At 38.9% G+C, this 24,937-nt stretch overlaps 1 protein-coding gene across 5 annotated transcripts; it reads right to left on the bottom strand.

The window, feature by feature from the left end:
* On the bottom strand, nucleotides 1-24,525 carry MED19A (mediator of RNA polymerase II transcription subunit 19a-like protein). 5 transcript variants are annotated; one of them, XM_089160352.1, is made up of 10 exons: nucleotides 24,335-24,525; nucleotides 23,408-23,627; nucleotides 23,093-23,153; nucleotides 22,805-22,986; nucleotides 21,224-21,268; nucleotides 7,171-7,230; nucleotides 2,621-2,910; nucleotides 2,164-2,391; nucleotides 1,374-1,428; nucleotides 1-1,231 (listed from the first exon to the last, which is right to left on the bottom strand). In XM_089160352.1, exons 6-10 carry the CDS (start codon nucleotides 7,199-7,201, stop codon nucleotides 1,209-1,211), a joined length of 627 nt encoding a protein of 208 aa, XP_089016478.1. In that variant the 5' UTR covers nucleotides 7,202-7,230; nucleotides 21,224-21,268; nucleotides 22,805-22,986; nucleotides 23,093-23,153; nucleotides 23,408-23,627; nucleotides 24,335-24,525; the 3' UTR covers nucleotides 1-1,208. The 5 variants fall into 5 exon arrangements, with proteins under 5 accessions (XP_089016478.1, XP_089016475.1, XP_089016474.1 ...); XM_089160349.1 differs by having other exon boundaries at nucleotides 2-1,231; nucleotides 1,369-1,428; nucleotides 23,408-23,596; XM_089160348.1 differs by having other exon boundaries at nucleotides 2-1,231; nucleotides 1,369-1,428.
* Nucleotides 24,526-24,937: the final 412 nt, after the last annotated feature.

Consider the following 24,937-nt stretch of genomic DNA (forward strand, 5'->3'; position numbering starts at 1 on the left):
TCTTACCGATTATTATCCGTCCAATGAAATTATCTGATTAAGTTATTTATTTAGATTTATTATTCTTATTTTTATAAATTTTACCTATGATATGAGACTATTTTTCTAGATTTTCTACTAAAATAGCTACTAAAGGTGTTAAATTCTTAAATTTCAAACTTAGCCCTCACAAATAAAAAGGTAAAGATGTAAACAAGTAGTCGAAAACTTGTATTCAATCTATATTCATGCCCATTTAAAAGAATCTACTTAAGAAAATAACTATCCAATTATCATCCGAATCCGGCAGAATCCGTCCAAATATAATAGGATGCGAATATGGATATACCACTATCCGATCCGAATCCAGTCCGGTTACACCCCTAAATTCTTAATGGTTATTTTTACATGTAGTATTGCTCAATTAAAATATTAATTTAGATCAAATCTCAAGAATTAGGTTTTATTCTCTAAAACCAAGAAGCCATTTTGGATATCCTTGTTTTAGAAATATGAGCTTCTTAAATAAGAACTACTTAACCACTTGTTTTGAGCACTCACTTAAGCTGAAATATGTTCTTTCATTGAAATGGAACCTCTAAGTTGCATCCAATGCTTGTGCTCATTCCTCTGATAAAGAGCTTGTGCAAATAAGGGCTTTTGAAAAGCTTCCCACTGCTTGCTCAAAATTCACAATACTAGCTTGTAGCTAAGAAAATAAGCACATGAAATTAACAAAACACTTTGATTACGTGGCTTTCCTCCTCTTTTCAGCTATTCACACTTTCTTTAAGCTTATCGAAAATGCCACTGGATCCATCTTAACCTTCTTTTGTCAACGCGTCTTATATTTATTATTGCCAAAATTCACCATAAGCACCAAGTACTGAACATTCACTTTTGGCACCCAACTGAAACTGACACCAAGAGCCTAAGAGGTCAGAGGTAAAAGTTCAAATCTCCTTCTGGACACTTTACAACTAAGATCTGTATATCAATTTTTTTTTGACATATTTGTAGAATTCAGAGACAAATGCAATAAGGGTTTTAACTATATTCAGCGAAGCACTCCAGAAGAAAACCAGAATGTCAAGACGAGAAGCACTTACATCAAGAAATTTGTCAGCTCATTAAAAACCCTCCTGATTAATAACCGCACCAAAGTTAAAATCAGAAATAGAGACGACTAGCTGACACATCATCAACCCGCTACCCTTATTACACCTATCTCATCCAACTTTGTGCTCTTTTGCTGTAATAATACAAAGGAAAAACAGAGGAATTATTAAGGAAGCAAATTTATTTTATAAGAATTAGAAGCTAAGCACTGCACTGACTTCAAGGTTATTCAAATGGAAAAGTTAGAAAGCCTAATTGTGCATCTGTTACCTTACTTTTCTTGTGTTTGTGAATTTCAGTAAGATCTTCACTCCCATCATGCTTCCTTTTCTGTAACTCAATGTTGAACAAAGCAGCCAATTAGGTGAGACTGTTAGGATAACAAGGGGAGAAACATAAGAAAATTTAAGCCCATTTAACCATCTATTTTTGGAGCAATTTGGATGACACATGAACTAGATTCATTACTATATGTTTCCTATAAACCAGTTGCTTCTTATGCTACTACAAGCAACAAAAAGGAGAAGAATTCCTCGTATTAAAATCATCCTGATACCATAGGTAATAGCAAATACCTATGAAGTCAAAAGTTTCACCCATCTGCTGTAATGTAATAAGATTTAAACATTGACATCAAGTTGGTCAGTACCAAACGAAGGTAACGGATCTAGAAAGGAAATTCATTCCTCCAAGGACTAAGGGGCATACAAGTATTCCAGTTGGGGAAGGTTACTACCGCCCCGAAAAATACAATCTTTGAGTACAGGAAAGGGAGGGGGGAAATAAGGAAAATAAGCTATGGATACAACATCTAAGTGAGAATCCACATTATAGCTCATAGGGAAATTCAGTAAGATATTGACCTAATTACACTGATCCAATCTACATTAAACAACTAGCTGTAAATAAGTTGCATGAAGTATGCATTGAGCATTTCTAGAAGATGGAAATCCCACAACTTTCTGCAACTTCACTCATTCTTTTTGAATTTTAGTTGGCCAACCATATCTTTGTAATAAATGCCACAGCCAAAACATCAAAAAAACTAAGGAATGAAATCCCAACCTTGTCATGATGCTTCTTTGAGTGGTCAGCACCAGAGTCGTGATGCCCACTTTTGTCTTTCTTCTTCTCCTTGTCTTTATCTTTATTTCGGTCCTTGTGGCGGTGTTTGTGCTTCTTATGCTCCTTGTCCTTTTCCATATCCTTGTCCTTGTGCTTTCTATGTTTCTTCTCCTTATCTTTGGATTCACTTTTTGATACACCTGCAATGGTAGGGATCCCCTTCTCTGCCTGTTCAATAACACCATCGAGGTATCAGCAATCCAGATTATCATTATGGCTAGAACTGTAGAATGCTAACTGGATGATGTTGTGCCATTTCCAAGTCCAGAAGATTTCCCATGAAAAATATTACCCACTATAATAAATCCAATGGAAGTACAACCGAGGAGTTTTTTTTTTTTTTTTTTTTTTTGGGGGGGTGGTGGTGGTGGTGGTCGACCAGTAGGAGAATTCTTACAATAGGCAGGTCAACTGGGGTTGTTTCTCTCAGCAGAAAGGCATCTTTCAGAGTATCAAGGTCAAAAGGCTGTATGTGCGCATTTGTATCTCTTGCATACGAGGTGTCCTGAATAAGCTGGTCCAACTCCATCCCCTCTCCTTTCCTAATTTCTGTGTCACCCACCACATTGTGGAGATAGTGTGTATCACATATTGACAAAGGAAGCGACCTCTTGCAGAAGAACTCATGGTGGACTGATAACTTATAGCGATTTATGAGATCAGCAGCACCAGTAAGTTCTCTGGGTCCTGCAGTTTCAAATAAGACTTCATTAAATTACAAAGTTCTGAAATTGTAGCGTCGAGATATGACCTGAATAAAAATCATTGCATGCATTCTACATTACATTGCATGCATTCTACATTACATTGCATGCATTCTACATTATAGGCTAGGTGACGTAAGGTTTAAAACTTGGACCATTTTCATCACAAGAACAAAACTAGACGTTCACCCTTTTAGATGCAGAAAGGAAGAAAAAAAGCACTTAGGGCAACTTGCTCAAAGATAATGTTATTTTAAGCATCCCCCCCCCCCCCCCCCCCCCAAAAAAAAAAACCCAGAGGCAATAACATGAACAACCAGGTGTCAACTGTCGGTATTGGGTAATGTATCAGAGAGCAAGGTGGATGCTTCCCTCTCTTGGGATTATGAGGTCAAATGTTGATGCAGCTGTGTGTGCTAACAGAAGCCACGCCCAAATTGGAGGTCAGTCTGAGCTCATGCGGGGTTCATAAATGGGGTTTCGCCAAATGCATCGGCCATTGTTCAGTTCTTGAAGCTGAACTCTTAGCTCTCAAGGAGGGTCTGTTGCTGGCAGCCATGACAGATTTCCGGCCCTTGAATGTTGAGTCTGACTCCCTATAGGTGATTTCTTGCCTCTCCACTGGTAAGGTTTTACATGGGTGGCCTAGTTAGTAGATGAAATTATTACCATCCTGAATACCCAATTCTTGACGTTTCTAGATATGCTAATAATGCCACTGATTGGACATCAACAGAAGGCATTGATTCTTTGGTGTTGTTTTTTGGATCCTCCCCTCGACGTAGAGGTGATCCTGCAGAAGGATCTTGAAGGAACTTCTGTTGAGTAGCTTGTTTTTTTTTTTTTTTTTTTTTTTTTTGGTCTTCAACATTGTCTATGTACCAAAGAAAGAAAAAGGAAAATGGTTTTCAGAAATGTCCTGGAGACGCATCAAGGAGAAGTCATACATGCTTTGCAACGCATATATACGCTAATGGCACATGCAAAACAAGTGTTTTAAGGCATCATGCACCATAAATGCTTGGTAAATATGATTATCTATCCACCGAACATCAGGAGGTCTCTATTTTCCTTGCATCTATGCAATTCAAATATTTATAGCTTCATTACCAAAATTACTAATAAAAAGTAATAAAAAAAAAACAAGGAAGAAATTTTGGAAAGGTAAAATCTATTTACACATACTAGCCCATGGTAATGCTCAAAAAATTCAGCACCCACACCATCAGATCTGCTAAAAATATAGTGAATGTAAATCATCAATCTTGCAACTTATAAATTAAATTATCTAGTTTAAATAATCATATTTGTTCAGATTATTCCCAGGCTTGATTGCTTGTTTGTCACACCAAAAAAAAAAATTTTTGATTCTTTCCAAAACAAGCAAGCATCGTGTACGTGTAAATATATTACTAAGCATAATGTAAGATACATCAAGTATATACATTTTTATCATACAACTACTTAAGTAGTAGCATTTAGACAAACCAGCAGTATCATGTAAAATTTTTAAGCTAATCGTTCTCGTGTTGTATTGATAGGACCAATCTCAATACGTTCTTCTTCTCTTCCTCTCTTTTTTTTTTTTTTTTTTTTTTCCGTATTCCCCAGAAGCCTCAAATTTCGAACTTAGATCTACATCAACCTAACTGTCAAAATTGCCCCAATCCTTATTGTATCATTCCCATACATTTCTTAGGTCTTCTCAAGCATTCTACCTTATTGTATCATTCCCATACATCAGCAGATTTCTTTTTATATGACTTTTTTTTCCCTCCAGAACTAGCTACCTCAGATTTGGTCTTTGTCCAGATCTGGTTTTAGGATTGGTAGAATTTCAAACCGACCAAGTGTTAATCATTCAAGATTAAAGTTTCAAGTAACATTCATTAGTTATCTTCTCTGCACCTCCCCCCCCCCCTCTTTTTTCCAGTCCCACTTTTTGACCACCCATCATTCTTAATTTAAGATTTTTATTTTCAGTTGTTATAGAATTGTTTCCCTTCCCCACGGATCTTTGATTAGAAATGCCTATAGTCATGCCTCTCACAAGTTAAGATCCATTTTATTTATTGCTTTAAGTTGTTTAATTTTCATTGCTTGTTATTACTGGTTAAATGATGATTGGTTACATTTTTAATTTTCGTTCCAAATCCCAATTTAGTTAGATGCATTGGTTAAGATTGTTATCATTCTTTTTTGTTAGATGACTGTGCAATAGGATCATTAGTTTAGTTTAATTGATCACATAATCTATCTCTCTCTCGCCGTCCCGTGTTGCTTAAGTGAGTAAAACAAGGTTATGTATCTCCCTAAGATCGATCAGTTGACTACATCATACTATGCACCTACAGTTGCTCAAATTTTCCTCAACGTGCATGTGCACTTTCTTCTTCCCCACCGCCATTCTTATGTGATTTCCCCTTTACTTTTCTTCCTATTCTTAAAGTCATCCTCCTAAAGCCTATTCTCAGGTCCACACTAAATTGGAACATCAATTTGAGAGAGAATAGAGGGAGTTCATTTTGGCCATGCACTCAAAAGTGCAAACTTAGAATGACACCTTACATCTCTGCAAAGCATAAAGAAATTCATATTATAAATCTTGCAAGAACTGGTCATTTTTTATCAAAACCTTGTGATTTAGCTTTTGACACAGAAAATAGGAGGAAATAATTCTAAAAAATAGGTTAAAAAAAAGTTCATTCAGTAGCATCAGTCATAATAAGGGCTCATTGTCATTATGCTTTTTAAAAAATGGCTCGGTTATGTCAACAAACTGGTCCACTACAGAAAGTTCATCGACATGACTTCATAAGTTCGTCGACATGAGCGTGGAACAAAGGATGGGAAGATCAACCATCTGACAAAAAGAAATCCAGCATTGCTGAAAAGATAGCAATCTCACTTGCAATAATATTTGGGTGAAATTCAATAATATAATGGAGTTGCCCAATATTGTAGTCATCGTTGATCTCAGTCATCATCTTACTCAAAAGACATTCAGCAAATGAAGAACAGAATAGAGCTTGAGGTACCAGTGTAGCAGAGAGGAAAATATATGGGAAGGAAAGAATGAGACCATAATTTGGAAGTCACCCCCAACCGAGACCTAGAGGCAACTTAACTGCAGAAGAGAAAGGGAACACCTCCCAGAGCCAGAACACAGGTGCCGACCTCTCCGCCACCAGCACAAGTGAATAAGAGAAGATCATGTCTCTGAAGGTGGCGGTATCACCATCTACAGGTCGAGTCACAAGATCTAAAGTGCAAGTACTAGACACCGTGAATCAAGAGATTCGGGTAAGGAATTATGTTAGGGCTTTAAAAAGACACCCATAGGTGATTCCAGTAGGCCTAGTCTCATGCCATTTTGAAGCCTGAGCAGAAAGTACCACCATAAAACAAGATTCAGCAAGGTTTAAACAGAGCGCTGGGCATGTCTTCATGGCAACTTCAAGGCTTAATGACAATACTTTCATTTGTTATTAGACAAAGCAATATACCTCAAAGAATAAAACCTCTGCATGTATCCTACATAGTATACCGTCCAACAGAATCTTCTTCTCATTTGCAGATTCAAAGAGCGGTAAGGAAGAAGAAAAACTTGGTCAACTGTCAAACCAAGCTCTAATACCAAGTTCAAAACTGTTAGGATCAGCAATAAACAGAGAAAGGATTAAGAGGATTGACGAAACAAGGGGGAGAGGAGAAGACAGAGGGAAGAGAGAAATGTCAGAGGAGTTTATATTATATATATAGTGGAAATATATTTGAAATATGTTGGAGTTTCTAATATTTTTCTATTTATTAGGCTTTAGACGGCGGATCGGTTGAAATAAAGATTGGGCTATTCGGGATCAGCTAGTTGATCCACTAGTCACTACACACACACACACTCGTATACATACCCGATGGTGGTTAGAGAGGAGAAATAGACATACACAAATCATAAGACAAAACAGAGAGAAGTTTGATCACATTGATCTCTGAAGAACAGTTCATTATTGAACTGCTAATACAGAAGACTCCAACAAATGGAAGTTCTTATTTGTAGGCAAGGTATCTAATTCCTGAGGCACAGAGTGCAAAACTCAACCATATACGCGGGTCATTAAGTAGATCATAACATAACATTAACATATCACGAACAAAAAATTTCAGAAACACGTCAACAGCTGGTGTCTATATCTGTCTAAGCACGCTGAACAATCCAAACAGTCGCTTATATTGCAAATATTACCTCTCCCAAATTTCTTGCCATCAGGATCCATTAGATCAGAGTAAAATGAGCCAACTTTATCTGAATACAGATATAAACAAGAGTCAGCTTTAAAACATTCAGAAAAGGAATTCTAAATCTGTAACATATCATCCCAAAAGTTTAACAATACATTAGTGAGACATCTATGAAAACAGGAAAAGGAATACTGCAACTTATAATATGCAAATAGCTGCGGGCACCAAGGTCCTGATGAAATCCCAATAGAAGTATGGAAGAGCTTAGGAACCCGCGGGCTAGTTTGGTTGACTATGTTGTTTAATAAGATTATAAGCACAAGGAAAAAGCAAGATGAATGGAGGAGAAGCATTGTGGTTCCAATTTTACAAAAATAAAGGAGATATTCAAAACTGTAATAACTATAAGGGCATTAAACTAATGAGTTATACCATAAAATTATAGGAGAGTAATTGAAACCCGTTTGAGACACTTAACCACAATTATGGAGAACCGATTTGGGTTTATGCCGAGAAAATCTACTACAGAGGCTATTTACCTAATTAGGAGACTTATGGAAAGGTATAGAGAGTGTAAGAAAGACCTTTATATGGTATTTATAGACCTAGAAAAAACTTATGATAGAGTTCCTAGAGCATTAATTTGGCAAGTACTAGAGAAAAGACGTGTTGCAAGTAAATATGTAGACATAGTTAAGGATACGTATGACGGTTCAGTGACAAATGTAAGAATAGTGGGGGAACAAAGTAATGAATTCTCAATTACAGTTGGGCTACATCAAGGAACAACTTCAAGCCCATATTTATTTGCACTTGTAATGGATGAATTTACCAAAGACATTCAAGACGATGTCCCTTGGTGTATGCTTTTTGTTGATGATATTATGTTGATTAATGAGACTCAAGTGGACGTTAATACCAAATTAGAATCATGGAGAGCAGCTTTGAAATCAAGAGGCTTTAAACTAAGTAGAACGAAGACAAAATATGTAGTTTGTAACTTTAGTCACGATCGGGCAAACGATGAGGTGGCGATACTTGATGATAAGGAGATTCCTCAGAATGATTGTTTTAAGTACCTAGGTTCAATCATAAATAAAAGAGGTGATATAGAGAATGATGTTTCCCAAAGAATTAAAATATGGTGGATGAAGTGGAAAGGTGCGTCTGGGGTCATGTGGGATCAACGTATTCTATTATTAAAGCCATGGAAGAAAATTCGATTGAAATGGTCGAAATTTCGATCAAAATGCCTGCAAAAATCCAACTCGAAACGAAATATAGTAGTAGGCACGAAAAGTATCCATTTTGTTTCATATCGACCGAAATTTCGGTTGATACGAGTCGATAGTTCGGCCCGATACCATATCGGGCCGAAACGACACTTCCACAGGTTATAAAATACCCAAAATCGACCTTGTTTTGCCATTTCGACGCTGTTTCGAGATTTCGAGCCATATCGCCAGAGCTATTTTGACCTAATTTTGCAATTTTTGCTGATTTCTCTTGCTTTCATCCCATTCTACACCTAATTTCTAGTATTCCATTTCCTTCAAACACTTGATTTGCTCCTCCATTTGTGCATTTTCTCAAATCTTGCAAGGTGACTAACCAACTTCCTCATTTTTTTTATTTTTGTTTCATTTGTGCCTTAAATTATGTTAGATTGCTTCCAAATTTATATATGTTTACTTTAGAGTGATGATCTATGAATTTGTAGTGTCAAAATTATTTTTTGATTCTTCCTACTATTTTTTTATTTTTCTGTTATTAAAAATTATTTACTAAATTATGTATATTGTTAAAAATGTTTATGTATTGTACATGTATAAGCTTCAAATGAATGTATGTGAGAGTTGAGACACCATATTGCTGTGATGGTGTTGAATTAATTTTTTTTCTGTTAATTATGTAATTTTACTGTATTTAATATATATTTAAATAATTAAAAATATATTTAAATATTAAAAAAATAATTAATTTATGTTTTAAATTTAAAAATAGGAGAGTATTAGTGGAAGCATGTATGCAATTTTTTGAGCATGTTGTGGATATTTTTAAGATAGTTAGTGTGTATTTTTATATTTTAAAATTATTCATATATTAAAAAATACTTATATAGTTATACATTTTTTTTATATATATTTAAAAATAGGAGGTTATTATTAGAAGCATGTATGTCATTTTTGGAGCATATTGTGGAGCTTTTCAAGATACTTAGTGTGTGTTTCTTGTATCAGGCACTCTATTTTAAAGATGTCAGACATAGCTTGGGATCATGGGAGGCCACTGACAGCTGATAAGAGGAAGAGCGAGTGTAATTACTGTAAGAAACAAATAGGAGGAGGTGGGGGCACTAGATTGAAGGTGCATCTAGCTGGTGGCAACGAGGATGTAACAGGGTGCCCAAAGGTGCCTGTAGAGGTCAAGAGGTCAATGGCCTCATATGTTAGTAGTGGAAAGCAAAAGAGGAAAGAGAAGAGAACACAGAGGGATGAGTTCGAGGATGCCTGCTTAGATGACCTTCCAGATCCTGAGGGTTATAGTAGGGATGAGCCAGGAGACAGTGACCTTAATCCAGAGGCCGATCAGCTGAGGAGGGTGATGATGATGAGTAGGGAGCAACAGAGGATTGATGACATCAGGAGGCAACAGAGGGGTTTGGGTTGTGGGTCCTCTAGAGAGCCAGTAGGTATGGGAGGCACAGGTGGCTCCCAAGTCCCTATGAGGAGGTCTCAGAATGTGAGGCAGGAGGCTCCTATCCCACGGGCCCCTACAAGGGGTCGAGCTTCCTCAGCACATCCTACAGATCCGGATCTTGAGATTCTTCACAATGATCCGGCCCTATTTACGAGGCCTGAGCATAACAGAGAAAGTTGAAGCACTTATGAGGGAGTGTGAAGGAGAAAGTGGGGATGGCTTTCTCCAAATGCGCACATTACCATAATGTTCCAGCACATACAGCCCAAGGGCCCTACTACAGAGATATGATTGAGCAGATAGGCAGGGCTGGGAGTGGTGTACAGGGCCCCACTCCATATGAGATATATAATGTGTATTTGCCTAAGCATAAAGAGGACATAAATGAGTACATTAAGGGATTAAAGCCCATGTGGAATCATTATGGAGTGACTCTGATGGTTGATGGTTGGACTGGTCCCACTAGACAGTCCATGATCAATTTCATGTTGAATTGTGATGGGAGGACAATGTTCCTTAAGTCAGTAGATGCATCCGGTGAGAAGGATGCAAAATACATTTACAAATTACTGAAGAAAGTGGTGAAGGAGGTTGGAGTGGAAAATGCAGTTCAAATTGTGATTGACTGATAATGGCTCCAACTACAAGAAAGCTAGGTTGAAGATGCAGGAGAACTCCAGGTATCTAAAGTCTAAACATATAGTATTAATTTTCATTTGTAAATACATATATTTACATTACACATATACATGTACACTTTATAACTTTGTATTGATGGCTTGATGCCTTGATGGATGGACAGATATAGGCTCTTTTGGACTCCTTGTGCTGCTCACTGCATTGACTTAATGTTGAAGGAGATTGGAAAGGTCAAGCTTGTGAAGAATACGATGGACCAAGCTCGACATGTTAGCACCTTCATATATAACCACACCTATGCATTAAGGATGATGAGGGACAAGTGTCAGGGTGAGTTAGTGAGGCCAGGCATAACCAAATTTGCTACTAATTGGATAGCACTGCAGAGCTTGGAGAGTAGGAAGATTGGCCTTAGGAGTATGTTTGCATCAGAGGAGTGGTTTAACTGGGAGGATTCTTCATCAGTGGGAGGAAGGAGAGCTCAGTTGACTATCCTTGATGAGAGTTTTTGGCACAATGTGAGGATAGTGGTGAAGATGCTTGAGCCTGTGGTGAATGTGTTGAGGATGGTAGATCAGCAAAGAAAACCTACTCTAGCACACATATTTGCTGCAGTAGATAGGATGAAGCAGCAAGTTGCTCAGGTCCACCCACGCGGCAACAAGAAAGTCCTTCAAATCATCAACAGTAGATGGGAGTCTATGTTGCAGCATCCACTGCATAAGGCTGGTGAGTTGTTAAGTTTAGTATTTAATTTAATTTTCATTATGTTATCACACTATTAAGCATTAACTATTCCCTTTTATGACATACTTTTTCTTACACAACATACTATTTAAATCCCAAGTACCATTACAAGGACAATCTTGGGATGAGGCAAGATTTGATGGATGCTGTCCAAACTGTAGTGGAGAAGTTCGAACCGGATACAGCTAAACAAGCAGTCATCCTTATGGAGGTGAGATAGTGATTAGAATCATTTGATATTCACAATTCGTAGTTTTATACTAAGTCATTAACCTAGAAACTACTAACTAGTTATTGTTTTTTCTCTTTATATATTAGATAAAGACTTTTAGGGATGCCACTGGGAGCTTCTGTCGTGCTGTGGCCGTATCGGGACGGGAAACCGCCCCTGCGGGTAAGTTCATTCATTTATTTCATTATACATTTAATTATTATATTCTATCTTTAATTTAGTTATTTAAGTAATAAGTATTAAAATGACTTGGAGTCTATGTTTGTTGCAGCTGAGTGGTGGTTGCAATTTGGACGTGATTCACACAACTTGAGTAGGATTGCAAGCAAAGTGCTCTCCCAAACATGTTCTGCCACTGGTTGTGAGCGAAATTGGAGCACCTTCAGCCTCATTCACTCGAAGAGGCGCAACCGATTGGGTGTGAAGCGTCTAGAGGACCTTGTCTACCTACACTATAATATGAAACTGAGAGAGGATCATATTAGACAGGGGATGGATAGAGAGAGCACCAATATCGAGTTGGCCGACATATTTGAGATGGATGATGATGATAACCCAGTAGTTGACTGGATCAGGGATAGTGGAGACGGATTGCTGGATGAGGATGGAGGTCTTCCCAATAGTCAGATTGCAGAGGAGATGGGGGCTGATGTGGGGGACTTCATGGCCCAGGAGGGGAGGCCACATGCGAGCCCACCCGTCCCTTCGTGCCACACCCTAGTGCATCCACCCAGAGTGAGGATTTGATTTTCTGGTCCGACACTGAGGATGAGGTGACTCAGGCCTCCGGCGATGACGACGACGGTGGTGATGATGACGGTGATGATGATGATGGAGGGGATGAGGAGGGTGTGGGACCTCATGATCAGGATTCAGTTGATCCTAGGGAGAGACCACCACCACCAGCGAGACGTGAGAGTCAAGGGGGGGGAAGGACGACCACCGAGATTCACGGGAGAGAGTCGGTTCACCCACGCGACACAGGATTCAGACCATACTGGAGCTGCATCTCGAGGCAAAAATGTTTCCTCTACATATTCGAGGAAGGGGAAGGGGAGACAGCATGGCTGGAGCACAGAGGACACGCCATCATATGGGTCCTACCGTCCATCCGATGCCGAGAGCTTGGTGGGATCTATGAGATCGATGAGCATTGATGATGCTAGAGACTCCTCCACCTCTAGAGGATCCGGATGGCATAGGCCTGCAGAGTCCTCATATGATATTGCTGTGGAGAGTATTGGTTCTACCGAGTCGACTTATGGTTATGGTCCTTATGGTTATGGACCATATGGTGTCCCTCCTGGCTATCAGATTCAGGGTCAGGCCAGTCAGCCACGACTGGAGCCTTATGGTTATGGAGCGGCCTATGGAGCTTATGGTGTCCCTTCCACTCTCGATTATCGGAGTCAGCCACTGCGACCTTATCGGTATCCTTATCCTTCTCCTAGTCCCGAGAGCCGGGGGGGGGTGGTCTTTCATTTGTTGAGCGGATCTTCCACACTATTCCACAGCCCACAAGGCCCACCACCACCAGTTCCTTTGGAGATTCACAACTTCCCACCGTCAGGGAATCTTATGCATCTGGATGAGGCCACATATAGAGGTGCAGTTCTTGACTATGTCCAAAACTATATGGGGCGGGGGCAAACATCATGGGAGTTATATTGTCATTTGTATGGGGTGCAAACGGAAGAGGGAGACCTTGAGGCTTGAATAGAATAGACTTGTAAGTTGTAACTTGTAAGTAATAACAATACAGCTTCTTCTCTGATTCATGTACTATATACTTGGAATGTTGTATGTTACATTTTCAGTAGTTTTTTAGTAAACTAGTAGTTATTATAGTGTTTATTATGCTTGAAATAGCTAGTATGCAAAAATCCAAATCAATTTGAGTAAATTTGAGGCTCGAAATTGAGTTTTCAAGAATCAGGAAAAAAGTATCCAGTTTTGGTCGAAATTTCGACCTTTTCCAAGGTCGAAATGTTCATTTCGATCTAATTTTTTACCTTTGATTAAAGCTTGAAGAAAAATTTTATAGGACCATCGTTCGACCAGCTATGATGTACGGTGCAGAGTGTTGGGCTATTAAAAAGAATCATATAGATAAACTCAGTGTAGCATAAATAAGGATGCAAAGATGGATGAGTAGTAAAACTAGGAAGGATAAGATAAAGAATGTTCATATAAGAGTTGGTCTGGGAGCTGCTCCCACAAGTGATAAGCTTCGGGAAAGTTATTTGGGGTGGCACAACCATGTTTAACGGAGACCTATAAATACCCCTGTACGCAAAGAAGAAATTTCGGTCGAAATGGAAACTGGACATTTTTTATCTGACTCTTGGAACCTCAATTCCGGGCCTCATATGCACTCAAATTGATTTCGATTCTTGCATACTACTTATTTCAAGCATAATAAACACTATAGAACTACTAGTTTACTAAAAAAAAACCATTGAAAATGTAACATCCAACTTTCCAAGTATATAGTACATTAGAAAAGAAGCGAGAATGTTATTAATTACTTGTCTATTCTATTCATCTCCCTCTTTCGTCTGCACCCCATACAAATGACAATACAAGTCCCATGATGTTCGACCCATATGGTTTTGGACGTAGTCAACAACTGCATCTATGTATGTGGCCTCATCCACATGCATAAGATTTCCTGACAGTGGGAAGTTGTGAATCTCCAAACAAGGAACTGGTGGTGGTGGGCCTTGTGGTTGTGGAATAGAGTGGAAGATCTGCTCAACAAATGAAAGAGCACACCGGGCTCTCAAGAGAAGGATAAGGTCCATAATGATAAGGTCTCAGTGACTAATTCCGATAGGTGACAGTGGGAGGGACACCATAAGCTCCATAGGCTGCTCCATAACTATAAGGCTCCACTAGTGGCTAACTGGCCTAACCATAAATCTAATAGCCAGGAGGGACAATGACACCATATGGTCCATAACCATAAGTAGAGTCGGTAGAACCAATACTCTCCACAGCAATATCATATGAGGACTCTGCAGGCCTATGCCATCCGGATCCTCTGGAGGTGGAGGAGTCTTTAGCATCATCAATGCTCATCGATCTCATAAATCCCACCAAGCCCTCAGCATCGGGTGGATGGTAGGACCCATATGATGGCGTGTCCTCGGTGCTACAGCCATGTTGTCTCCCCTTCCCCTTCCTCGAATATGTAGAGGAAACACTTTGGCCTCGAGATGCAGTTCCAGTATAGTTTAAATCCTATGTCACATGGGTGAACTGACTCTCGCCCGTGAATCTCATTGGTTGTCCTCCCCACCCATGACTCTCACGTCGCAGTGGTGGTGGTGGTGGTCTGTCCCTAGGATTAGCTAAATCCTGATCACAAGGTTCAACACCCTCCTTATCCCCTCCATCATCACCGCCATCGTCATCATCACCACCATCGTCATCATCGTCGAAGGCCTGAGTCACCTCATCCTCAATGTCAAACCAGACAATCAAATCCTCACTCTAGGTGGATACACTAGGGTGTGGCACGAAGGGACAGACGGGCTCAGCAGATGCACTCCCCTCCCTCGCCATGAAGTCCTCCACATCAGCCCCCATCTCCTCTGGCAACTGTCTACTTGGACGACCTCCCTCCTCATCCAGCAATGGCTCTCCACTGTCCCTGATCTAGTCAACTACTGGGTTATCATCATCATCCATCTCAAATATATCAGCCAACTCGATATTGGTACTCTCTCTGTCCATCCCCTGTCTAATATGATCCTCTCTCAGTCTCATATTATAGTGTATGTAGACAAGGTCCTCTAAACGCTTCACACCCAATTGGTTGCGCCTCTTCAAGTGAATGAGATTGAAGATGCTCCAGTTTCGCTCACAACCAATGGCAAAGCATGTTTGGGAGAGCACTTTGCTTGCAATCATACTCAAGTGGTATGAATCACGTCCAAATTGCAACCACCACTCAGCTGCAACAAACAGAGACTCCAAGTCATTTTAATACTTAAATAACTAAATTAAAGATAAAATATAATAATTAAATGTATAATGAAATAAATGAATGAACTTACCCGCAAGGGCGGATTCCTGTCCCTATACGGCCACAGAACGACAAAAGCTCCTAGTGGCATCCCTAAATGCCTTCATCTAATATACAAAGAGAAAAAACAATAACTACTTACTACTTACTATGTTAATGACTTAGTATAAAACTATGAATTGTGAATATCAAATTATTCAAATCACTATCTCACCTCCACAAGGATGATTGCTTCTTTAGCTAGATCCAACTTCTCCAATACAGTTTGGACGGCATTCATCGAATATTGCCTCATCCCAAGATTGTCCTTGTACTGGTACTTGGGATTTAAATGGTATGTTGTGTAAGAAAAAGTATATCATAAAAGGAAATAGTTAATGCTTAATAGTGTGATAACATAACATAATGAAAATTAAATTAAATACTAGACTTAACAACTCACCAGCCTTATGCAGTGGATGCTGCAACATAGACTGCCATCTAAGTTCGATGATTTGGAGGACTCTCTTGTTGCCGTGTGGGTGGACCTGAGCAACTTGCTGCTTCATCCTCTCTATTGCAGCAAATATGTGTGGTAGAGTAGGTTTTCTCTGCTGATCTATCATCCTCAACACATGCACTACAGGCTCAAGCATCTTCACCACTATCCTCACATTGTGCCAAAAAGTCTCATCGAGTATGGTCAATTGTGCTCTCCTTTCTCCCACTGATGAAGAACCCTCCCAGTTAAACCACTCCTCTGATGCAAACATGCTCCTAAGGCCAATCTTACTACTCTCAAGGCTCTACAGTGCTATCCAATTAGTAACAAATCTAGTTATGCCTGGCCTCACTAACTCACCCTGACACTTGTCCCTCATCATCCTTAATGCATAGGTGTGGTTATAGATAAAGGTGCTAACTTGTCGGGCTTGCTCCACGGTCTTCTTCACAAGCTTGACATTTCCGATGTCCTTCAACATTAAGTCAATGCAGTTGAGCGAACATAGAGTCCAAAAGAGCTTATATATGTACATCCATCAAGGCATCAATACAAAGTTATAAAGTGTACATGTAATGTAAATATATGTATTTACAAATGAAAATTAATATTATATGTTTAGATACCTGGAGTCCTCCTGCATCTTCAACCCAGCTTTCTTGTAGTTGGAGCCATTATCAATCACAATTTGAATCACATTTTCCACTCCAACTTCCTTCACCACTTGCTTTAATAAATTGTAAATGTATTTTGCATCCTTCTTCTCACCGGATGCATCTACTGACTTGAGGAACACTGTCCTCCCATCACAATTCAACATGAAATTGATGATGGACTGTCTAGTGAGACCAGTCCAACCATCAGCCATCACAGTCACTCCATAATGATTCCACATGGACTTTAATCCCTTAATATACTCATTTAAGTCCTTTACCTAACATGGGGCTTTAATCCCTTAATATACTCATTTAAGTCCTCTTTATGCTTAGGCAAATAGACAATATATATCTCATATGGAGTGGGGCCCTGTACACCACTCCTAGCCTTGCCTATCTCCTCAATCATATCTCTATAACAGGGCCCTTGGGCTGTATGTGCTGGAATACTATGGTAATAAGCCCATTTGGAGAAAGTCATCCCCACTTTTTCCTTCACACTCCCCCATAAGTGCTTCAACTTTCTCTGTTTATGCTCAGGCCTCGTAAATAGGGCCGGATCATTGCGAAGAATCTCAAGATCTGAATCTATAGGATGTGCTGACAAAGCTCAAACCCTTGTAGGGGCCCGTGGGATAGGAGCCTCCTGCCTCACACTCTGAGTCCTCCTCATAGGGACTTGGGAGCCACCTATGCCTCCCATACCTACTGGCTCTCTAGAGGACCCATAACCTAGACCCCTTTGTTGCCTCCTCATGTCATCAACCCTCTGTTGCTCCCTACACATCATCATCGCCCTCCTCAACTGATCGGCCTCTAGATCAAGGTCACACTCTCGTGGCTCATCCATACCATAATCCTCAGGATCTGGAAGGTCATCTAAGCATGCATCCTCGAACTCATCCCTGTGTGTTTTCTTCTCTTTCCTCTTTTGCTTTCCACCACTAATATATGAGGCAATTGCCTTCTTGACCTCTGCGGGCACCTTTGGGCACCCTGTTACATCCTTGTTGCCACCAGCTAGATGCACCTTCAATCTAGTTGCCCCACCTCCTCCTATTAGTTTCTCACAATAATTACACTCGCTCTTCCTTCTATCAGCCGTCAATGGCCTCCCATGTTGCCAAGCTATGTCTAACATCTTTGAAAAAGAATGCCCGATACAAGAAATACACACTAAGTATCTTGAAAAGCTCCACAATATGCTCCAAAAATGACATACATGCTTCTAATAATAACCTCCTATTTTTAAATATATAAATATATATATATATATATACTATATAAGTATTTTTTTAATATATAAATAATTTAGAAATATATAAAATACACACTATCTTAAAAATATCCACAACATGCTCCAAAAATTGCATACATGCTTCCACTAATACTCTGCTATTTTTAAATTTAAAACAGAAATTTTTTTTTAATATTTAAATACTTTTTAATTATTTAAATATATATTAAATACAGTAAAACTACATAATTAACAGAAAAAAAATTAATTCAACACCATCACAGCAATATGGTGTCTCAACTCTCACATACATTAATTTGAAGCTTATACATGTACTATACATATACCTTTTCAGCAATATACATAATTTAGTAAATAATTTTTAATAACAGAAAAAGGAAAAAAATAGTAGGAAGAATCAAAAAATAATTTTGACACTACAAATTCATAGATCAACACTCTAAAGTAAACATACATAAATTTGGAAGCAATCTAAGATGATTTAAGGCACAAATGAAACAAAAATAAAAAAATGAGGAAGTTGGTTGGTTACTCACCTTACAAGATTTGAGAAAATGCACAAATGGAGGAGCAAATCTAGTGTTTGAAGGAAATGGAGTAGTAGAAATTAGGTGTAAAGAGGGACAAAAGCAAGAGAAATAAATAAATAAATAACTCAAAAAGAGCTCGAAATGTCGCTGGCGATATGGGTCGAAACAGCAAAAATGACCATTAAGCTTGAAAATGGGTCGATTATGGACATTTTATAAGCTGCGCAATATCATGCCGAAATTTCGACTCATATCGACCGATATTTCAGTCAATATGAAAGGATACAGGACATATTTTGTGCCTGTACCTGTATTACATTTCAATTTGGAATTTTGCAGACATTTCGGTCAAAATTTCCCAATCGAATTTTTCTCCATGCCTGTACAAAGAAGCGATATAATCTAGATTGAAGGAACTAGAAGAGCTAGGGGTAGACCTAAGATAGCCTTAAGAGAAGTGGTGAAAAAGGATATGAATAGCTTACGCCTTGTATCTAGCATGGCCTCAAACAGAACTGATTGGAAGGCAAGAATCCATGTAGCCGACCCCATTTAGTTGTGACTTCTTATTGTTATAACTAGTTGCTGCTGTGCTGAAGAGCAGCAACTTATATGAATTCTCAACCCTAGGTTGTTTATGAGATGACCTATCCTGGCTCATTTAAGTTGAGGCTGTAGTCATACCAAACTTCTGAAAGATACCTATTGAACACTGTAATTGCATGTTTGATACTGCATCCATACTGTTCACGATTTTTAGCCGCACTAATACAAATGTTTGCAATCTTCCATTCTGTGCAGAGTGGCACTTAAGTTATGTAGGCAGCTAAATGGATTACAGCCATTGCCTGAGAGAGAAGATAGTGAATAAAGCATGTATTCTGTTGGTAACGCTTCCTAACAGGTAGATATTAGTGAACATAAGAGGTTATTTGTAGTAGTAGTTGCTACTATGGGAACTCTTCCTTGAATAGCTTTAGGATCTCTTAACTACTCCAGCAGGCACTATAAAGATGAACCCACCCACCACCAGCAGAAGTAAGCTATCCAAGTAAACAGAATTTGTTCGTGGGAACTCGAGCACTCAGGAAGAAGAGATTTAACAAACAACCTCTGCCTTTTTTCACCTATTTGAGTAAGATGCATACACATTAGAAACCGTAAACCTTAAGGATAATCTAAAATTAGATCCATGCCAGAGTATTATCTGACCTACAACCGAAGAAGCAACATAGCATGAGCTGTTTTGCTCCACCCTCAAGTCAAGCTATGCAACTGAAGGGAGAGAGGAATCAGATTGTAAATCCCCATATATATGAGGGGATGGGTGGTCTGAACCACAATCTAGGGTTTAGTTGATTGGAATAAAGCCCTAGACCTAGGCTCAATCCAGGATCCTCTTCCTGAATCAGCAGTTCTCTAAGGCTGGAATACCCTTCGGTGGAGAGTTTTATGACAAGTTCTAATGATGCTAGGGTTAAGCTAGGGTTAGAGTAGGTTCGGCCAGGCTTAGGGTTCCAGGATTCTATGTTTTCAATCCTTAAACCTTGCTGTAATTGTGAGTTCAGATCAGTAATTTTGAATTAGGGTTTGAGAACTTAGGCTTTGAAGAATTCTGGGGTTAGGTTTCCTAATAAGATATAACTTGCAGAAATCTAGGGTTTTAGAGAGGGGAGGGGCTGGAAGTTGGGATTGAAGGCAGGGGACTGTAGTCGGGTCTAATTCTAAAAGGGGAACAGTTTAGGGTCTTACTGATCTTTAATACCTGCTGCACTGCTGTTTTTCCCAATTTTCTGGAAGACCCAGAAGTGCCGCAAGCAGGAAAAGAAGAAACGAAGAAGAAATGGTAAAGGGGAGAGGCTGGAATTACAGTTTAGGGTTAAGGGAGAGGTGGGGATTAAGTAATAGGGATGGGGGAGGGACCCTAGGGCTGCCACAGGGGTTGGGAGGGGCAGGGGTGTTCCATGATGGAGAGAAGGGGCTGGTTTGCAGAAATTTAGGGCTAAAGGGGTGGGGGAAGGCTGCAGGTAAGAGAGAAGAAGGAATAGGGCTGGGGTGGAAGAGGGAGCTTAACTTACTTGGGACCTTGAAGAAGGATGCCATAATTTCAGAAAATCACTCCTTGAAGTAGCTGCATGCCCCCTCTAGGGAACTCACGACCTCTCTAGCTTGTATCTAATCTCAATGGTCCTAACCATTGTGTTAGCATTCTCACGCACACCTGTTCATCTTTGCCTTGTCATTCTCACACAATTTATTTTTTGGGGCAGCTTTTCCGAGAAAGTTCATTTCCATCTATCTGTTCATTTTTTAGCTTTACGTGTTATATTTCAGTTAGATCTCCCAATGCCCAAATCATATAGCCTAAAGGTTGGAGAGGTACCCCCACCCAAGAAGATTTGCGAATGACCTAAACAATGAGCAGTTTTTTTCTATGCTCCTTTTTTAATCTTGGGTTCCTAAAAGTACCAAAAGGGAACAAAAGCAGTGCAGCACCCAAGATAATCATAAATAAACTCATCCTAACTGTCTTTGAAATAAGCCCAAGTTTTCAAATGTTAACTTTTAAACTTCAAGTTTATCAGTAATAAATAGGGGTGTAACTTACAAATTTCATCCTTCTAGGAATTTGGCAGTTCTCTTATTTTCATTTTCACACTAACTGGTGAATTGAGTTCAGTTGACTCAGCAATGCAATCAACTGTGTGAGATCAAGCAAGCTCATTTCCAAGTTCTGAAAAGCTACATTAGGTAAATTAACAATAAAAGACGAAGTTAACTGACCTTCCTCCGCAAGAAGAGCTTGTTGCTGAAAAGAATCTCAATGGTCTGAAATAGAACAGATCATTATCACAAACGGGGCCTCAACCTTGTTCACATCACTAACTTAAACAAAAAACAATAGACATAGCTAATAAATAATCATTTTATCATGCACATATTACTTAAACATTTGTACTTCATAACCAACAAGAAGACATGACACCTCTTAAGATCAGATTTTATTCATGAAGGGAATCTTTTGTTGCAAATTAATTCTATAATTGTTGATATGACGTTTACTCTGTGGTTGAGCCCGAGTGATGCAGAATTGAAGACATATTTACGAAAGAAGAAGCCCATTGGGTTAGGCCCATCAAAGGCCTAAAGTTGTCACCTGAATCAGCCCATGGCTTTCATGGGCTAGGGCTGTTTTAGTGGGTTAAAGTTATCCCACATATGTTGAACTTCATAGTCTAAACCTAAGCCTAAATCTAGTTTTTGGAAAGTCAATAAAAGGGGCTTTAGTTTGAAAATAAGAGAACTCATTGTCAAAGGAGTTCTCCTTTGTCAAGAGTTAGGTAGTAGTTGAGTTATTAATAGGTAGGTGGTGTTAGCTAGTGGTTAGATGTTGCCATTAATGTTTATGTCTCTTTAGAATGCTATATAAAGAGACTTATGTAAGTGATGAAAAAACAACTTGTGAAATGAAATCAAATTGCTTGCTAGCATTCCTCCTCTTGGAGAACCCTTGTGTTTGATCAAGGTAGATTGGTGTTCGATCCAATCGATCCACCTTGCAGTGAGAAGCCCGGGTGTTACTTGTTACTTTGTTGTCCTTATTGTTCTCTTAATTCTCTTATATTATTCCATCCATTCTTCTTTATAGCATACTGCTGTTTTGAAAACCTAGTTAGTCCTTGTTCTTAAACCAATATCCTTGTTCTACCACTTCGGTTTTCAGCCTTCCATTATATCTAAATTTTATCTATCTTAAGTCTATCAAATCTGAAGTTGATTCCCTGTGAAAAGTCCTATTTGGCTACTGTTTTGATCATTCAAATATAGTACTACATTACCGAGTCCTAGTCCAGATCTAGATAGAGGACAAAAGGAGGATTTCAGGAAATTGAAGAGTGATTACCACGTCTACAGCTCATCCAAATTACACCATTGGTTTTAGAATTTCCTGACTATACACTATCCTTCTTCAGTCTATCTTTTTTAAATGTAATAAATATGGAACTGGTGTTCTTTGTGCCAATCGCTGACCTCCATAAGACAGTTAAGGATAGTATGGTTCCTTAACTATGGTTGCAAAATAACCATTCGACACAGTAATTACACAACAGCGCTAAGAACAAAATTCTTAAATGAAAATCATGGACTTAGCTTGGACAATGAAGAAAATACAATGGTTTGCTCTACCAATAAGTACAAATCACAACATTCACAACTTCAAATCTTCAGACAACCATAAGGAATAGGAAATCCAATTTAGGTCATCCATACACTGATGACAGCAAGTTTATTTTTAACAAGGCTGGCATCATTCAACAGGGTAACTAGAAACTGTTGAAAAAATAAATAAAGAAAATAAACCACCTGATGGCTTCTGAGTAGTGAATCTCAGAACCTTCCTCGTAGGGGTCATGCTCTACATCATCGAAGGGATTATTAACAACATCAACAGGATTCCTACAAACCAATTTTTGCACACGGATACTCCCTGAGATGAGTGGCTGACGTCTCTACAACCGACTTTCAACTTCCTCAAATTCCTTGTGCTAGAAAGAAAAATTATTTGGTATTCAACACCTCCACAATAAGCAGGAAGTCAACCAAAAATCAATGGCGATGCAATGATAAGTTAAGGTAAAATATGAGACCTACAAATAATCTTATAGCAATAATTTGCAGATTGATGGGATGAAAATTGTAAAATTCTCCCCAACTGCATAAGCCAAACAGCAGGGGTGTCAACAGCATCCTTTCGAAGCTCATTGTTCTTTCTGCAAATTAAAATACTATCCATCCTGTCTCTATTTCCATCTAACGATCCAATAATCTTCAGCTTACAAGATTTGAGTTTAAAATCTAAATACCTTCTTCACCCATAAGCACCAGACAGTCAGATAAAAATCCAACCAAACTGGATTGGGAAGGAGCAGCAAGAAGCAAAGGAAAGAGGATCAGAGCTGGGTTTACCTTGTGATTGATATGAACCGCTGACTGGAAACTGTGGTTTAAACACGAAAACAGTGGAAGAGGATTGAGCGAAACGAGAAACCCTTTCTTCCCCTACTGCAACTCGTCACGAAACATGAAGAAACCCGGATTTTTGTTGGCAGCCGAGCGGATATCTCCCGTGCAGGTCAGAACATGTGACACGTGTCCCTTTTATATCCCACGGTTAAGAATTACGGGTCTGAATCATTTAGTTTAAAAAAGTAAAAAAAATTAAAAAGCTTTTTAAATTTACAAACTCCATCCATGTTAGCAATTAAATTTACTCATTCAAGCCCAAGTAACCAGCAGTGGTGGTCTTGTATCTCTAACCCTAACCCAAAATACACCCACCATCACACGATCTGCTAAGTTGGAAAAATAGCAGCTGCAGAGGGATTCTACAGTTGAGCACACAGTGAGACAATAAGAAATTTCAAATGTTAATTTGACCCTTTCAAAATCTTTAAAGATCAAACTCCAACAACATCGATTTAAAAGCCATGGAACTTGCATACCTAATGTGAAAAAATCAAACAAAACATGAAAAGAAGAGGGCTCAAATGTGGATTCTCCCGCCACTTCTATCCTCAGGAAGAGGAAGTTTGGCAAATGCAAAGAGTGAGAGAGCGTGTGAGAGAAAACAAGAGCAGTGAGCGAAAAAGGGATCTTCAACTTGAAACGGTTGAAAAATCAAAAGAAATTGGAAAACAAAATGGGGATCTCTTACTTGAAACTATGAAAAAATCCAAAAGATACGGTTGCGATGCTGTGTATTTTGGGTCAGTGTTGAACTCTCGCTTTTGACATCGTTGGGTTATTTGGGCCTCGTTGAGTAAATTGGCCTCTCGTTTTAATTCAGATTAATCTCCTTTTTGACGATTTTCATAAATCTTGAACTTAACTTACCTTTTTCAAGATTCAAGCTTAATCATGACTTCTTTTAGGTTTCCTTCTCTGCCTTATGAATCACGACCACGCCTTCACTTTCACCTTCACCTTCACCTTCATAATGAATTTTTCTGGTTTTTTAATGGCGGGTTGCTAAGAGACTCAGGGTGGGCAAATTCGATGGAAGTGATCTTTCTGCAAATTCTATTTCAGAATGGGTGGGTTTTTGTAATTTAAAAAATTCTCTAAGCCTGACAAACCAAATTATGAATTTACCCATACTTCTCAATCGTAGGATTTTTTAAAAGACATGTGACAGCGTTATCGGCCTGTGCAGACGATATCCGCTCGGCTGCCAACAAAAATCCCTTTTGAAGTAGTTTGATACGCTTTGAGCAAAAGAATAAGAAAGAATAAAAAATAGTTCGATACGTATACGTTGCGTTGACATGTATCAGTTCAATACTCATCAATACAATCAATACCGTCTCAATTGTACTTCTTTTAACAATAAAACTGATACGTACTAAGTGTCATATCGTTTCAAACCGTGTTGTCCTCAAAATTATCGATATGTATCATTCTGTTTCCATTTATGTTTTAAATTAATTTTCCTAAAGA

The sequence above is a fragment of the Hakea prostrata genome, chromosome 7, assembly GCF_041222555.1.
Source record: "Hakea prostrata isolate BN-2017 chromosome 7, UWA_Hpros_2, whole genome shotgun sequence".
Lineage (NCBI taxonomy): Eukaryota > Viridiplantae > Streptophyta > Magnoliopsida > Proteales > Proteaceae > Hakea > Hakea prostrata.